The 15,685-nt window shown below is 32.2% G+C and overlaps 1 protein-coding gene across 1 annotated transcript; it reads right to left on the reverse strand.

The window, feature by feature from the left end:
* Positions 1-1,406: 1,406 nt before the first annotated feature.
* LOC142627463 (F-box/kelch-repeat protein At3g06240-like) lies at positions 1,407-2,567 on the reverse strand. The gene has a single exon (XM_075801331.1). It carries the CDS (start codon positions 2,565-2,567, stop codon positions 1,407-1,409), a length of 1,161 nt encoding a protein of 386 aa, XP_075657446.1.
* Between the last annotated feature and the right edge of the window lie 13,118 nt (positions 2,568-15,685).

A 15,685-nucleotide genomic window follows, 5' to 3' on the forward strand; every position in this document is an offset into this window, starting at 1 on the left:
TAATATTTTAAACAGAAAAAAAAAATCCCATAGCAATCTTAAGATAACATTTTAGTCCTAATTCCCAACTTTAACGATTCTAAAGAACAGCATCCTTCATTCCTTTGTCAGTTGGTTCGGTGACACAAAATTGTAACCTAGGTAGGGGCATTAAATTGTTAACATTAACTTTGAATTCTAAAAGAAAAGGGTAAGAGTTTTAATCCTAAAATTCATTAAAAAAAAAAATTATCCTTTGTCCTCTTCGATGTTATTGACATTCAACCCACCAATATATTAGGTAACATTTTGAAGTATAACCTACAAGTCGTTGACGCCATTTGGGAATTGCTTATTTACATTAACCTATTTACAAAAAAGTTAAAAACTTATTTATTTCTAAAAATCTATAAACTAAATTATTTGCAAAAAAAATTGAGACAAAAAACAAAAAACTAAACTTTAATCAACAGTTCCAATTGCACACCTTATTTCTCTCCTTTTGAATTTTATATTCTAAATTCCAATTGATGAAATTACTAAATGAAACATGCTTTGAGAAACGACAATTGCATGGCCACCAAATTTTTAAAAAGGATAATTTTGAAGATAATTAAAACAAACAACAAAATTACATACTAAGTTAATGTTTCTAATGGAGACATTTAAAATTCAAATCTCTCATTCTCTAACTTTTGCTTATGAAAAAACAATATCATAAGTATAATTTACAAAAATCGATGTGATGCTAACATGTTTTTAATCAAACTTTAAAACACTTTTTTTTATCTACTTTTATATTTATATTTTTTTATATATTATTATACAAATAAGGGGATGGTTTCCTTCAAACTATTAATTTTTAGGTGGTTTCTATAATCTTAGAATTGTAATTAAAGTGTTCCTTATCTATCTCGTGCAAGTAATATAATAGGGAAAAGAAAAAAAGATAAAAAAGATTGTACACTGTCCAAATTGTATGACCTAACATATGGGCTGTCCCCTCATTCGGAGGGTATATTGTGTTGTTTCTGCGCTTGGAAAGCTAAAAGAATTATTACACAACGCTGTATGTGAAACCATCATAATCTCTCTCTCTCTCTCTCTCTCTCTCTCTCTCTCTCTCTCTCTCTCTCTTTTATGGTAAAAGTTTTAAGCACTTTTAAATGTTATCAATAAATTCTAAATTTAGTAATTTACCTTAATCACTATTTTTTTTTTTTTTTTTATAATGGCACTAGTAACTACTAAGGTTATAAAATATCAAGAAACATTCACATTTTCGCAGAAAATATGGTAAAAATTCACTGCATGGTAGTCGACACATATTTTTGATAATTACAACTTTTTTAAAGAACAAAAAACAGAGCAATAATAGCTGACCCACAAGGCTACAAACTTTGAGGATAGGAAATTCGGAACCTCTTTTATGTGCTGTTCTGGACCTCTAGGTCATTTTCTCCTTTGACAAAAATTAGACTCTCTATGTAGGTAATTATTTGCAACGATTTCCGTACTCCACCAATTTGAAGATTAGTCATTTCTTGGGTAGAGAGGTTACACAAGAGTAATTGCCCTTCATTATTCTCCAAGAACATGCTATCATTCTTAAAAAATCCTAATGGTTTTGCAATTCCCATAAGAGGTCCAATAGTGAATAGCTTAGTCCAAGACTCCCTGACACCAAATTCAAGCAACGACCATATATGAAAAAAACTCTCTGACAATTCTGAATCTTCTATAAAAATAACTAGAGAAACCAATTTATTAAACACGAAAAACCTTCTTTGACTATAATGGCGATACCCAATAGCTCTATTATCTGGTAGAGTTGTTGCTAGAAATGACTCATTGCTCATATCAAATGATAAAATGCACTGAATGCATTTACCACCACTATGATGTGCCCACCAAGAAAGCATCCCTTTCGTGTATGTCCTACGAGGAATATTATACGTTAAAATATAACCCGGCACGCATGCATGAACCTTTCTCCATGAATTAGTACTCAAGCAATATACCTCAGCAACACTAAATCTTTTTCTTTCATAATGGTCATAGTTTTCTAAGATCATGACCACCTTGAAGTCATTAGATTTGGTGTCGAAACCAAACCCAAGATCTTGAGGGAAGGCTTTGCCTTCTGGATAGGATATTTGAGACTGTGGAACAACTTTTGTTTCTTTTGTTGCTGGGTTCCACAGAATAATATTCAAGGAGTCATGAACACACAAACAAACAAGACCATTGGATGAGCCAACGATGTCAAACTTGTCCGCCTTATCAGTACCTAAATACGATGAAGGAACAGCTTGTGTCGAAGATATTTCAAGAGTTTCATATGGAAGCTTGGAGAAAACATAATTATGGGAAGTTTTCTCACGCCGGAGAAGAAGGAAACCAACATTCATATTCTTGTTATAGGTGGTTTGGTTGTGGAGAAGATGTTTAGTGATGAAGTTTTGGCCACTAATGAGATCACACCATGATTTACAGACACACTTGAGTCGCAGTAGTGAGATCACAGGCAGCCATAGCAAAATTTGTATCACCAAGTCTTCAGGCAATTCTTCACTAGTTGGCAACATTGTTTTTCTTCCTTTCCTTGGTTACAAAGAGAAAAATGAATGATCAATAAACACAGAGATGAGAAATTGTGTGTTCTTGGGGGATTAAGTTTTTTTGTTTAGATTTTAGAAAAATTGGAGAATATTTTTTATTTTTTATAATTTGATAGTTAGAGGTGGGGGAATTTTTGTATCGTAAATGTCTCCTTGATAGTTAGGGAACAATCACTAAAGAAAATCAACCACAAGAAATAAAAATTAAAAGTAAAAAAAATAAAAATAAAAACACGTACACACACTCCACTTGACAAAAATGTAAAGGGAAAGACAAAACAAGTATTACCTAAGCCAAAATTATGTAAACTGAGAAGTGTAGTGTTCGTGATCTTGAAAATGAGATTGGATCAGTGTTTATGGAGCTTATGAGATGATGGAAGGTTCTTTGTGCGGATGAGTCAATGGGTAAGAGAGCATTTGTGGTCTTGAAATGAGAAAGGATAAGAGGATTTCTTTGAATTCTTGAAGTGAAAACTGAGAAGGGATGATAGAATTTTTTGAAGGAGAGGTGGAATGTCGGAAGGCCTGGCTGCTTTTGCAAAAGAAGGCAACAACAAATAAACTCAGCGGTACCACTCTTGCACGCACCTATTTAGTGTAAATTGTAACTTCTGGCTATGCATTTAATTTTCCTCACTTCAAAATTTTTGTCTTTTCACCGTTCTTCGCTTTCCACTGCACGCAAGTTTTGAATTCACTGCCACGGGCAACGAAGGAAACAGCATGCCCCGACATTAAATGCCCCTCCAATCAATTTGAGAATATTGGTGGCTCAATGCAAGGCATGGGATTGGTCTATTGTAAGACTTTCTTTTCTGAGAAGAAGGCTGCAAATTCTTTTTAAGGCATGACTAGCCATATTTATGGTTTTGAAGATCCGTAAAAGAAAGAAATTCAAGGTTTTTGAGGTTAGAATGAAATTTAACCAAAATCGAACTATGATAATGTCATAATTAATTTAATAATTATTTAAAATATAAATTAATATATAAATTTTGTATAAATATAAAATTTGTCTAAAATAAACCAAATAAATATAAAGACCATCTTTCAAATATATTTTTCATATCATAACTTCTATTATAGTGTTCAAAAATAAACACAATATTATCAATTGTTAAACATAATAATAATAATAATAATAATAATAATAATAATAATAATAATAATAAAAGAAAACTTATTTATTTACAATATACTATCAATGTAAGACTTACATTGTAGATTAAATAAATGATTACAACATTATACACTCATTATAAATATATACAATATTTTAAGCATTTTTTAATCTACAATTACATTAACAGTACAAAAGCAATAAATAAATTAAAATATATGAAATTACAAATGGGTGGGAATGAGTCCCTCTAGTGCCACATAAAGTGGCACAACAAAGGCCACAACTCGCCCATGTGGCTAGTTGTTGTTGGTGGAGGGGTCGTGGTGACACATAGTCCCACCACCACCCCTCCACCAACCACAACTCGCCACATGGGCGAGTTGTGGCATTTGTTGTGCCACTTTATGTGGCACAAGACTTATTCAGGAGGGAATTGATGGGTTTGTAGTATGTTGTTATGATGTGTCATTCAATTTTTTTTTTTTTTTAAAGTTTTTAAAAAATTACAAACCAAAATGAAAGGCGGAGACGCGTAGCCACATGTCCAACTTTTCACATGGAAAAGGGTAGTATCTGTCAATGCATAGATTGTAGTGGTAGACAACCCATAGAAAAAGAAAAAATCTTGGCTTTTGGGTACTAGTTACTGGCGAAAGAAGAAGGAAGATGCAAAAGAGGAAGAACAAGGAAAATGCAGATGAGGAGGATAAAGAAAAGGTTTGTGCTTTTCATCTTATTGCATGTGGATTTTTCAATTTAGTGTGTTTTGGGACGGCAATTTCAAATTTGGGGTTGATAAGGCACAAAAAATGCACAAAGAGCTCAGTTTCATCGGAGATGAACTGAATTTTTTTTAAGCTTTAGCCTGAACCATGAGACCCGGTCACGGTTTTCAAACCTGGGTGGTTTGACCTTGATTCGTACGGTCCACTGAATTTTTTGTGTAGAATGGTTTTGGGGGTTAAAAGAACCAATTAGATGAAGCGTGGACCAAGTCACTATCTTGAGATAAATTGTGCCATTTACGGTTTACCCAATGTAGTTAAACAAATAATTCTTATACGTTGTCCCTAAGATACAAAAGCCCAATTAACTTTGTTGATTATCTTTGCGAGTCTACATTGCAAATCTCAAAATCACAAGCAAACAATAGTTTGTTTGGAAACAGCTTATCTAGCTAAAACTAAAAACTTTTTGTTGAAAGCACTGTAGATAAAATTAAAAGGTAGTTGAAATAGTATAGTGAAACCCATGAATAATACCAAAAATAAGCTAAATAGTAAAAAAAGCTGGCTTTTTAAGCCAATGCCAAACGCACACGAAAAATAGATTATCTAAAAAGGGTTCATGTAAAAAAAAAAATAAATAAATAAAAAATAAACGTAGTGGTAGTTTGCATAGGATGTCTGAGGAACGGCCAAAGGAATGTCAAACATATATATGAGCTAATATAATTTTTTTTGTTTGAAGAATATGGAGTAGTATAATTTGGAAAAGTGTCTTAGAAAAGATTATCACAAGAACCCTATTGTAAAAGTGGTTTGGTTATGGAGAAGGTGTTTATTGATGAAGTTTTGGCTAGTAATGAGAACATACCATGATTTAAAGACACCCTTGAATCGTAATAAAGACATCGCTGGCCGCCATAGCAAAATTTGTACCACCAATTCTTCAGAAAGTACTTTATTAGTCAGCAATATAGTGTTACTTCTTTTCTGGGTTACAAAGAGGAAAATGAATGATCAACAAACATAGCAACTAGAAACTATTTGGTCTTGGGAGATTGAGTTTTTGTTTAGACTAGACATTAACACACGCGTAGATAATTTAACAAAATCGATATATTTCACTTTACTTAAAGGTAAAATCACTTGAAAATGAATGATAATCATTAATTACAATTCAAAATAAAGGCTGAAAATATATTTAAAGAGATTGGTCAAATATACAACATTCAAGCCATCAAATTAACATATTTGGTTTCTTTATTAAATCCTCATTTGAACTTATTTTAGTTGATAATTGTATTGTGGTTTTTTGACTGGGAGCTTGTAAAACATTTTCCTTTTCTTTGCATTGATGGTTGGTTCATACTTATTTGTAAGTAATCACTTATTGAATCTTTTCCATAAAATGCTCACTAATCACTTTTTGACCAATTTATTGAGACTAATATCCAATTGATATGCTTAATTGAAATAGTAGTGATATTATGTCATTCAGCTACTAACTTTGTTGTTTAGTACACTAATCCATTGTGTGTTTCTTAATTTGTAGGATGGTGATTCTGCAGTGGATATCGAGTCTCCCGGTGCTCAGCACCTATCATTTGATGATACGCAGTAGGCGATAATTTGGGCACCTATTTTGAAGTAGTTACTGTGACATTTTCATATTTATAATAAAGTTTCAAACTTTGATATATATATACACACACACATCATAGTTGGAAACTTTATTATAACATTCTATTTAGTTAGAATGTATTTTTTTGTGTAGGACATTGTACATAGTTGGAAACTTTATTATAACATTCTATATAGCTAGAATCTATTATTTTGTTCATAACATTCTAGACACTTGGGATGTATTATTTTGTGTATAAAATTTTAGACATTTGGGATGTAATTATTGGTATGGTGTAATTAATTATATTTAGTTTATTGGTTTAATGTGGTATTGTATTTGCTATTGGAAAATATGTATTGTATGTGCATTAAAAAAAAAATTACAGGTGCTACAAATATTAAAACAAAAGGACTTATTGTGGTGTTTTGAAAACCGCTAGAATAGGGGTTGGCATTGGGGCATATGAATATGCCCTATTCTAGCGCTTTTGAGAGCGCTAAAATAGGTACTGCCTATGCCAGCGCTTTCAAAAGCGCGGGTATAGGTCTTTTAAATTATACTCGTTCAAGACCTATACCAATGCCTTTGAGAGCGCTGGCATAGCCAAGCCCTATGCCAGCGCTTTCAAAAGCGCTGGTATAGGCCTTTTAAATTATACTCCTTCAAGACCTATACCAGCACTTTCAAAAGTATTGGTATAGGCCTTTTAAATTATGTTCATTCAAGACCTATACCAACGCTTTTTAAAGCGTTGGTATAGGTTACTATCTATCCCGGCGCTTGCAAAAGCCCTGGTACAGGTTGACGACCCTATACCGAATGTCACTATGCTGCAGTTTGAAGCGCCGAGAAAAAAAAACACTAAGATAGGAATTTTGATCCTATTCCAACACTTATTGGGGCTATCCCAGTGGTTTTGAAAACGCTGGGATAGCCCTGTTTTTTTTGTAATGTATCTTCAAGCAATACTGAGAATATATTTTTCTTAATTTTTAATGCATGCCCAAACAACTTGTGTAGCATTTTTATATTATCTAATTAAAATGAATTTATATAACAACATAAATAAAAAGATATGAGAGTTAATATGAAAACTAAAGAGTTAGTGAAATGTTTAATCTCACATTGAAAATTAGAGAGACGTTTTTATTTTTTGTTTTTATTTTAATTGTGGTGATTAATGAACTACTATATATTGGAGTAGATATTGGATTAGACATGTGTGCGAGAGGTGAAAGGTGGACGTGTTGAATCTCCTTAAATAAATGTAAAATATTTATTCATTTTCTCTTTGTACGTGTTATTTCTATTACTATTGTGTTTGCCCCAATATAACACATTTCAATGAAATAATTGGTTGCAAAGATTATATACATAGCTTGGCAAAAAATAACCAACATAATTGTAAAGTTGTTATTTACAACTATTTTGTATTGGCTTTAATTCCGCGCCAAATTTAATTATAATTACGTTCAATCATGTTTATCTTGTATTTTATATGGGATTTCATTGTATGGGCTGTGTGTGAAAGAGAGTGTGAAGACTCAAGATTTTATTGAAGACCAAGTGGATTTCGTGAGAAATTTCACGAGAAGCCTTCCCACGAAGTGAGCCACGAGTAGAGCACATGACTGGAATGTGAAGAGTTATGACAGCTGGTTTTTGTGAGTAATTCGCGGGTAAGGCTTTCTTGTGAAATATCTATGAAACATTCTGTTTTGCTATTTTAACATATCTCCTACACCATATCTTCATCCGCACTATATATACCTACATTACCTATATATTGTAAGGAGTGTATTTTTGAGAGAAAACCCTAACATACACACTTGAGAGTTAGAGATTGTTATACCCACAATCCTCTGCACAATCCTTTGTGGTTTTCCTCAAACTCCTACTTCTCCATATCCATATCCTTTGTGTTTAATCTCACATTGAAAATGAGAGAGAATTTTTTATTTTTTATTTTTAATTGCGGTGATTAATGAACTACTATATATTGAAGTAGATACTGGATTAGACATGTGTGCAAAGTAGAGGTGAAAGGAGGACGTGTTGAATCTCCTTAAATAAATGTAAAATATTTATTTATTTTCTCTTTGTACGTGTTATTTTTATTACTATTGTGTTTGCACCAACATAACACATTTCAATTAAATAATTGGTTGCAAAGATTATATACATAGCTTGGCAAAAAATAACCAACATAATTATAGTGATTGTGAAAAATATGACAATCAAATTATTTTTCTAAATGTCAAAAAAAAAAAATATTAAGAAGCTTCATGAAACCTACCATTAATTCTTCTCACATCTAATTTACACTTAATTTATAAAAATAAATTGCATCGTTGTCCTAATTGACAAAGTCATAAGCACCGTTCTTTGATTTTTTTCAACATTAAGAATGTCAAATAAAAAATCGCTTATCAATCATCCAAGCCAAATTCCTTATCTAAAAAACAAAATACAGTAAAACTAAAACATAGATGTTTTTGGTTTGTAGTATCTGTTGTAACTTATTTACAATTTGTAAGGTGAATCCAGTTCTCACGAAAGAAGTGACAATCTAAATTTAATTTTCACCAAAAAAAAAAAAAAGTTTCTAAAGATAAAAATAAAAGTTATTAAAATGATTTAATTAACCAATGTCTTAAAATAGATTATTTGTTCCTAATCTTTTTCTTCTTCCATGTTAATTTTAATTTTGATAGCACAACTTGCAACATTATAGTTACAATAATAATAAAAAAATTATTTATGCTCTATCACATAATTATCTAAGAGGTTATAATTCCAATGAGCTTAGGCTCTATGCAATCACTTATAAATATTAAAGTATCCCGAATGTTTTGAAAAAAGAAAAAGTGGCTTTAGAGTTATCATCCTCACTTTGGTAATGGCTCTTTGTTCTTGTTTATCTACTAGATCAATATAACGGAGCCATACTATTGTCCATATCGAGATATAATGGCTGAATAGGTGAGATTACTGCTATATATAAGGACTTCTTGATTCCATAAACCCGATTTGAATATGACAGAATTTCTGCCTAGTACCGATGGAGGTATGCTAAAGGTTAGGCTTAGCCTGTCTTCAAGGACGGAATCACACTAGCTCCCGAGTTGCCAAAAAAAAAAAGTGTAGGTATATATATTATGGCCTAATTTAAATTGGGTCCCAAAAAAATAAAATTTGGCCCTCTTCCACAATGATCAGCTCAAACAACCACAGTTTACAAATTATTGGCACCACCAATTCGAAATCCTGGTTCGTCTTGCTTGTCTTCATGGAAAGTGGTGGTATGAGTAAGATTGGTGCCTAGACTCTGAAGTTCATTACATAACTTATGCCATGGTTGTTGGTTAAAGAATATTTACTACTTAATAAATGCAATAGATTTTATATATCATTGTTAATTAAAAGTTATTTGTATTGCAAAGTAACTAAAACTCACAAAGATATTAATGTGAGCGCTAGCAGGCTATATTTTAAGACAGCAAGATCATGAGCTTTATATTTTAAAAATATGTTACACACTTAACCCTCTGCCATTTGTTTTGCAGTTAATTCTAATATAATTTTTCATTGAAAGACTAATTTACCCTTTAGTCATCTATTTTGGAGAGAGGCGTAAATTAGTATTTCAATGCTAATTTTCATCAAACTTAATACAAAAACAGATAGCATAGAGAATTGAAACAAAGTCATAACTTTGGAGGATTAATCTTGCCTTTCAATAGTTCATGAGGTTAAATATAATTTAGGTGATAATTTAGGGTTGAAAATTGTAATTTACTCTGTAATTAAACCTGTTGGCCTACCAAAGTAGACATGGTACGGAATTGTAATTTACCCTATAATTAAGCCCATTGGCCAGCAAAGTAGACAGGATACTAGGGTATTTTTACATGATTAATTGTACATTTGCTTCTCTAGATAGTCTTCATGTTTTGAAGCATTTCATATTATTTGGCTTCATGTACAGGTGATGATTAATCTTGACTACTGCTTAGCATTTATCTGACTGATCTTCTCCTCTAACATTACCTATCCTATCACAAGACGATTTAATTTATTTTCATTTTCTCAATGTTAGGTTAGCTATCAGCTTGGAGAGTCTTGTGCATGTTTTTAATTTAGAGCTTTGATGCTCTAATGCAACATCACTCACCCCAAGAGATCAATCCCCAACGTTAGATCGCTTTGCTCAGTTTTAGTATGCCCCACTACAAAATAGTTACTTCCCTCAAACTTCAAATGTTTAAGCATCATATGTCATATTTTAATTTTATGTGATTGGCCAAATTTAATTGAGCTTTAATTGAAATCTAACCATGCAATTAGTTTAATTATGGTGCTATATTTAAGACCATGAAATTTCCTTTAATTTGACTGGTCATTGGCGAAAATTGAGTGATGTCACCATTCTTATCCTTGAGTAGTTACTATTTCATCCACATTCTTAAAACCCTAAGGGAACCCTATATAAATACCTATTTTTCTCCTGTTTATTATTCATTATGAACAAGAAAAACAATCATCAGCCCATTTTGAGAGGTCCCCGAGATCCCAGGAAAACCCCATTCCCATTCCCATAGCCTAACCTTGGTATTTCCTCTTTCCTTTTGCTTCTCATCCTACAACAATCAACGTCGATCATCCTCAACCCTCTACTCTACCACAGACAACAGCACCAACAAAAGCAAAAAACAAACAAACCTCTCATAGGCCATAGCCCTCAAAACAGAACCTTGGGCCTAAATCAAATTAAAAGCTACAGCCTAACCCATCTAGAATCCTATGCCCAACCCGTGCGTCCACAAGCCACAAACACAGCTTCCCGAACTTACATTTTAATCCCAAAACTTTTCTAAAATACTTTTCAACCCTAAAATTTCTCAAATTGACGGCATTTTGATTTTTGAACCCATAATTTCCTAGGTGGAAAAAAAAAACCCTCAAAAGATATCATTATAAATGATATAAAAATTGAAAGATGGTATGTGGACTGTGGAGCATAGGTGCCAGAAAAAAGATAATTATTAATCTAGTGACATCGCCATAAAAAATTAAAAATTTCTTCTTCTTTTTACTAAATAGATTGGTTGAATGCTTGTGCATTATAAATATTTAGGGATTCAAAGAAAAAGGTTTTCATCCTCAAAAAAATAAGAAGGAAAATTTTTTGTTTGTTTGTTTTTATTTTTTTTAATTTTTTTATTTAACGCACACCTTATTGAAAACTGTGTTTTCAATAATTACGGTTTACTGCCTTTTATAGTTATTCAAATTGTGAGAGGTTTTACTGTTTGATTTTTATATTAGGCTTAGCTTAAGTAGGGTTATATGTTGTATATCAACGGTTGGGGTTGTGGGTTTTAGTTTGTTCATTTGTTATTTAATAAGAGATTTGGTATTCGAACCAATCTACACAAAATATTAATTATTGTTTTGATCAAATGATAAAGAAAAAACATTAGATGGAGGATGCTATAGGTTGAAATTATATCTCATATATATAAATTTAAAATTTGCACACATACAAAAAAAAAAAAAAAAAAAAAAAAAAAAATTGGGGTTCAGTTGAGTAAAATCTTATTTATAATTTTTATTTAGCTGAAACAATATATCTTTTCACGATTATATAGCAGTGTAAAAGAAATCATCCTGATTGGCAATGTCTAGAGCCTTGTGGGGTAGACATTAGACTTCCAATTGGCGATCCCTCATAAATATTAAAGTATCTCGAACGTTTTGAAAAAAGAAAAAGAAAAAGGGAGGGGCTTTAGAGTTATCATCCTTACTTTGGGAATGGCTCTTTGTTCTCGTTTATCTGCTAGATCAATATAACGGAGTCATACTATTGTCCACATCGAGATATAATGGCAAAATAGGTGAGATTACTGCTATACATAAAGAGTTCTTGATTCTGTAAACCCGATATGAATATGACAGAATTTCTGCCCAGTACCAATGGAGGTACACTAAAGGTTAGGCTTTGCCTGTCTTCAAGGCGGAGTCACACCAGCTCCCGAGCTACCAAAAAAAATTGTAGGTATATTACGACCGAATTTGAATTGGGTCCAAGAAAAATAAAATTTGGTCCTCTTTCACAATTAGCTCAAACAACCACAGTTTACAAATTATTGGCACCACCAATTCGGAATCTTGGTTCTGTCTTGCTTGTCTTCATGGAAAGTGGTGGTATGAGTTAGATTGGTGCCTGAGACTCTGAAGTTCATTATATAACATATGCCATGGTTGTTGGTTAAATACTATTTACTACTTAATAAATGCAATAGATTTGACATATCACTGTTAATTAAATATGTTAAGTGGGATATTACAATTCTTACCACTTCAAAACTCAAACACTTACCGCGCATTCTTGGTGCGATGGTCATTTTACAAGTATAAGTGCTTATTGGGTGTAAGGGGTAAGGGCCGGATTTCAAATCTCCAGGAGGGAGTTTCACACATATATACTTAGATTATGCTAGAGTGGAAATTCTATCTTGTAAAAAAATAAAAAATATAAACTAACACTTTTAAATGTGTTTGCAAAATACGAAGATGGGTTAGTATTTCTCTTTCTTTAAAACACTCTTCATGAGCATCACATTGTTTGTGGATCCTAAGAAAAAGCATGATCTATATGAAATCTAATATTGTTTGGATACCATTGATGATTTAAGAGTTCAAGTTTATTTGCATACGATGATGGTACAAATGTGACTACATCGCTTGTGAACAATGATATGTGCAACCACTGATGTCATGCAATCTCACATTTGTTGTATTATATTCTACAAAGCAAAAGCAATCTTTGGCCATTCTAAAAGCATAAACCAAAACATTTTTTTTAAAACATTTGTATTAGAGGGCTAATATCTTTGATGAAATCACTGCCACCATTTTCTTAATCACATGAAACATAATTTATCATGTTCTTTGCCTCGTTCTTTGTACCAAATATATAAAGTGGGGTGAATCTTGTCTATGACGGATTTTTATCTCAAAATTTTTTTTTGGGTCCACTTTGGCCTCTTTCGGTAAAATTCGGTCCATTTGGTCCTTTTCAGTCCCTTTGGATTCACTTCGGTCCATTACAGACTCATTCGATCCACTTCCTTCCCTCTAGATCCACTTCAGTCAATTTCAGTCCATTTAGGTCCATTTAGTCTATGTCGGTCCATTTTGGTCCACTTTGGTCCAAAAGAAAAGTGGTTTACAAGTGAATAGATAAACACTTGATCTAAGCCAAAAACAAATCCTGTGAAAGTGAGAAATAGATAAAGACAAACACATACAAAAATGAAATTTGTAAAATTAAGTAAAAAAAAAAATATCAATAAAGGAAATGATGAAAAATAATAAAAAGATGGAACATAAAAGTTATTTGTATTGCAAAGAAATTAAAACTCACAAAGATATTAATGTGAGCGCTAGCAGGCTATATTTTAAGACAGCAAGATCATGCGCTCTAGTAGCAGCCTCCTCCTCATCTTATGCACTTGTATGCCATTGTGGTACATGACCATGAACAAGAGACAATTATGTGCATTTATGAATAGACTCAAAATCAACTACGTCTTTGCTTTAAAGTCAAAATATTTTTTATAATTCACAACGATAGGATTAGTGCAGAGGGATCCGATGGTTGCATTTTTTTCAATCAACTATCAATTCGTCGACCTAGCTAAGCATGATTTAAAAAAAGAATTGAAAAACATGACCCAAACTAAAGTGCTACATATATTTTGGACTGTGTAATAGACTTGTGATATTAAATTCAGTGTCTTCTTGGTAATTTATATATATATATATATATATATATATATATATATATATATATATATATATATATATATAGATATATATATATATATATTGTAGGTGCACAATTGCACCTGGACCCAAGAACAGTTATGGGCTCAGGCCCAATGAGCCTTAAACAATAAAAATTTGTAGAGAGTGGGCTTGAAACCCAGGTTAGAAGTGAATGAAGATTAAATGACAAACTAAAGATTGCCGGTATTTGGAAACAGCAAGGAGTAATGCAAATAGGTCTCCTCGGACGTAAGCCGAGAGCTGTTCTTATATTATCTCTCTCTCTTTGTCTTTTTTCTTGTTAGATTACAAAAAGTCCTCCTCATTTCTGTTCTAGGTCCTTCCTTAAATACTCTTCTTTTTAATACTTTATACACGTGTTGCCCCAACTCCTCCCTTAGCCTAGATATTTCTTTTCTTAGTGCCTTTGAACAGTAACTAGAAGTTTCCCTTCCACTGTTCAAGTGTCACCTCTCCATTAATGCGGCCAGGGTGGTAGGTGCAGGGTCTTTAATGTGGAGGTAGCAGCCTTTACTTTTGACACTTTCCCAACATCGGTGCTTCTAGGACATTCAAGGGTTCACCCCCTTTAACCATTGGTCTTGACCGTGCCATTCCCTAACCTGTACCATGAAGTCCCGGGTTCTCTAGTGTCAGTCCGAGGGGAAAACATCCTCGGCTAGGTCCTCGGATCCTCGGCGTATGGGCCGACCTAAAGTATCAACAAGCCCTAAACCCAAGAGTAGGTCGGCCTTCCTTAGCAAGGCCCAACGGCCCATATCCCTATTAAGATCTTTTTACTCCCCACATATATATATATATATATATATATATATATATATATATATATATATATATATATCCTTATCAAGAAGTGTTATCAAATTATATGCATCAAAACAAGCTTAATTATTTAGTTAAAAAAAAAGCTTAATTAAACTCACTTAGCAACACCCACTATATAAATTACAAGAAGCCATGATTTTAAGTAGTATATTCATGATTTTTTACACTCTTTTTAAAATATTTTTTAAAAAAATTCATATTCAGCTAATACAATATTGTATTAACAGTCAAATTTTAAACTCTTGTAAATTTTACACTCTTGTATATTGTATTTTTTAAAAATATATATTGTATTTTTTTACACTCTTGTAAATTTTAAACTACCATATTGTAATTCTCACTAAATTAACAGTCAAATGTTTTTTTTTTTAAATAACCCAATGTATGGCTACTGCAGCCTAGCCTGGGAAGTGTGTCCAGGTGCTTTACTTTGTATACGGACAACACAATTTTTCGGAATAAAATTATTCTAACTGTTATTTCAAAAAAATAAAAATAAAAATCTAATATAGAAAATTGGTTATTAGATTAATTTTTGTGTGGTTATCTTTTGTTTTCGTTACTTTCCCATCTTTTACTACGAGAAAATGTTTAATTAACACTAAAAACATGATCACTTCTCAATGACTTAGGCCCTGTTTGGATTAGGGGTGTTTTGAGTCATATGATTGGAAACTCATAACTGAGTTATTAAAAAATGTGGGACCCACATAATTTTGAGTGTTTGGCTTGATTTTCTAATCTTTTTTTCATTACTCAAACTCAAAATTTTTGAGTTTGAGTGATAAAAACCGAAAACACCAAATTGGTGTTTTCAGTTTCTGAGTTACATAACTCAGTGGCAAGATGGTAAAAATTCAGACTTTGTGGAACCCAGAGTTGCTGTGTTGTCCCGTCAGTTCACCAGAAATATTCATAACTCAATTCTCTC

This window comes from Castanea sativa, chromosome 3 (assembly GCF_040712315.1).
Source record: "Castanea sativa cultivar Marrone di Chiusa Pesio chromosome 3, ASM4071231v1".
Taxonomy (NCBI): domain Eukaryota; kingdom Viridiplantae; phylum Streptophyta; class Magnoliopsida; order Fagales; family Fagaceae; genus Castanea; species Castanea sativa.

Coding starts and splice junctions, on each gene's coding strand:
- LOC142627463 (XM_075801331.1), bottom strand. CDS start 2,567: ATGTTGCCAACTAGTGAAGAATTGCCTGAAGACTTGGTGATACAAATT.